This window comes from Girardinichthys multiradiatus, chromosome 6 (genome assembly GCF_021462225.1).
Source record: "Girardinichthys multiradiatus isolate DD_20200921_A chromosome 6, DD_fGirMul_XY1, whole genome shotgun sequence".
NCBI classification, from domain to species: domain Eukaryota; kingdom Metazoa; phylum Chordata; class Actinopteri; order Cyprinodontiformes; family Goodeidae; genus Girardinichthys; species Girardinichthys multiradiatus.
In genome coordinates, this window is record NC_061799.1 from 4,145,946 (window position 1) to 4,147,711 (window position 1,766).

Genomic DNA, 1,766 nt, shown 5'->3' on the forward strand with positions numbered 1-1,766 from the left:
AGAGTCAGTGTTAGAGTGTGGGATCGCTTCTGGGGACCAAGGACCGGAGGAACTCCGAGACGTCTGTCCGCCAATAAAAAGTACCCTGTAAATAGCCATTACCAGGAATAATCTCAAAATTATGGGATTAGGCAAAAGAAAATGGTATGTGAGGACCGATTAAGTCTGAATCGACCTTTGAAGGGGAAAAAATAGAACTCTGTGCTGATTAATGTAAACCACAGAAATACTCAGACAGATCACAGTAACTTTTATCTTGCGAACATTAGTTAATTCCTAGGGGCTTTGCACTCCAAGCTCACAACTACAGAGGAAACAAACCTCAGGAGAGAATAACTACCAAAGAACCAGGTCACGGAGATTGAAAAACTTTTACCTTTCTCTGTGGTGAAGAAACATCTTATAAGGTGACCGGGACTCCTTTGCTGGAATAACAAAACAGGTCAGATTTATGAGTGAGGAATGGAGTTAAACCCCTACAGACATGTAGTTTGTTCTCCTCATGCAGGAACCATCACTTACCCCATTTCGTTTTTGAAAGCTTGTTGAATGTTATCAACAACTACAGCCGCTGCTGCCTCAGTCCAAACCACCAGATACTTTAATCCCGCTTTATTCTCGGAGGGGAAGCTTCAGCGCACGCTGCTCTCAGTCTACAGCCGCAGTACCCGCTGTCCGCGCTCGGGCTCCAGCCCACAGGAGACTGCAGCTGACCTCAGTGACTACAAGGACCGCACACCGGATCAGCTCTGCTCAGGTCAAACAACACGCATCCGCTCACTGTTTTTCCTCTTTCTAATTCCGTCCTGGTAACCAGAGCTCTCAGGTTTCCTGCAGCAGTTTTCAGCTCTGCATCCAGCCTCCTGTGGAGCACCTGATGGCCGTGCGGCGTCCGGACCACAGCCGCTCCAGCTGCATGTGACAGGCAGTGGAACAGGAAAGTGTGTCAACCTGCCTGCGACCGGCGCTGCGCGCCCCCGTGGAGTCGCCAGGCTTAGTTTGAAGGTTTTAACGAATCACCGCCGCGGCGCGCACGGGAAGTCACGCCCTCACAAATGCGCCGTTTAGGAGAGCAGCGGATTCGAGTCCTCCAGGAAGTCACACTCTGCTTTTTCGGTAAAATATTGGCTGATTTGTTCATTAAACCGGTGACATCGTGATTTTAGCAAACAAAAGAAATTTTAGTTGTTACGATTAACAGATTCTAAACCAGCAAAAACAAAACTTTCTGTTTTGTTTTAAACAGCAATAAACCAAATATTCTAGCAAAAGCAATGATGGGACATGTCCTGCTCTATGTGAAGTATTCCTCATGCTAAAACATACTGAAGTTACTTATGCAGGCAAGTAACTGTGTTCATTTATTGGTGGTATGTAGGAGAAAACATGAAACGGTTTAACGTCACATTCCCTGTCTATGAAAGAGATTAAACCATTATGAGCTAGACTCAATGTATACATTTAATGTAATGTGCACAATAGATGTTAGTAACTGGTTCATTACTGTGTTATAAAAAAAATACCTAATTGTAATGAAAATGTAATTAAATTAGCCTTGTGCTTGTTTTCCTCGGGCAGATGAAAATATGCGTTGTTGTATCACAAGTTTAAGGAGAATAGTGATTTACAAAAAGAGGACTGACATGTTGAAATGTTTCACCAATGCTGAGAGAAATGACAACAAACTCTAGCCACTTCTTTATATTCCAGTCTACTCTCCATAGCTCAGGAAAACAGAAAAAGGATGAATAAATAAAACAAGCTCA

At 43.8% G+C, this 1,766-nt stretch overlaps 1 protein-coding gene across 5 annotated transcripts in view; it reads right to left on the reverse strand.

Annotated features, from left to right (window-relative positions):
* Window positions 1–1,040, reverse strand: part of LOC124869546 (homer protein homolog 3-like) — a 37,973-nt gene extending 36,933 nt beyond the window's left edge. For 2 of the 5 annotated variants that reach the window (XM_047367460.1, XM_047367459.1), the window contains exons 1-2: window positions 523–1,029; window positions 377–425 (exon numbers count right to left, since the gene is read on the reverse strand). In XM_047367460.1, the coding sequence (XP_047223416.1) occupies window positions 377–399 (23 nt within the window). In that variant the 5' untranslated portion in view covers window positions 400–425; window positions 523–1,029. Of the gene's footprint in view, window positions 1–376; window positions 426–522 lie in introns of all 5 variants that reach the window. The other 3 variants (XM_047367461.1, XM_047367458.1, XM_047367457.1) reach the window with 3 other exon arrangements.
* Window positions 1,041–1,766: the final 726 nt, after the last annotated feature.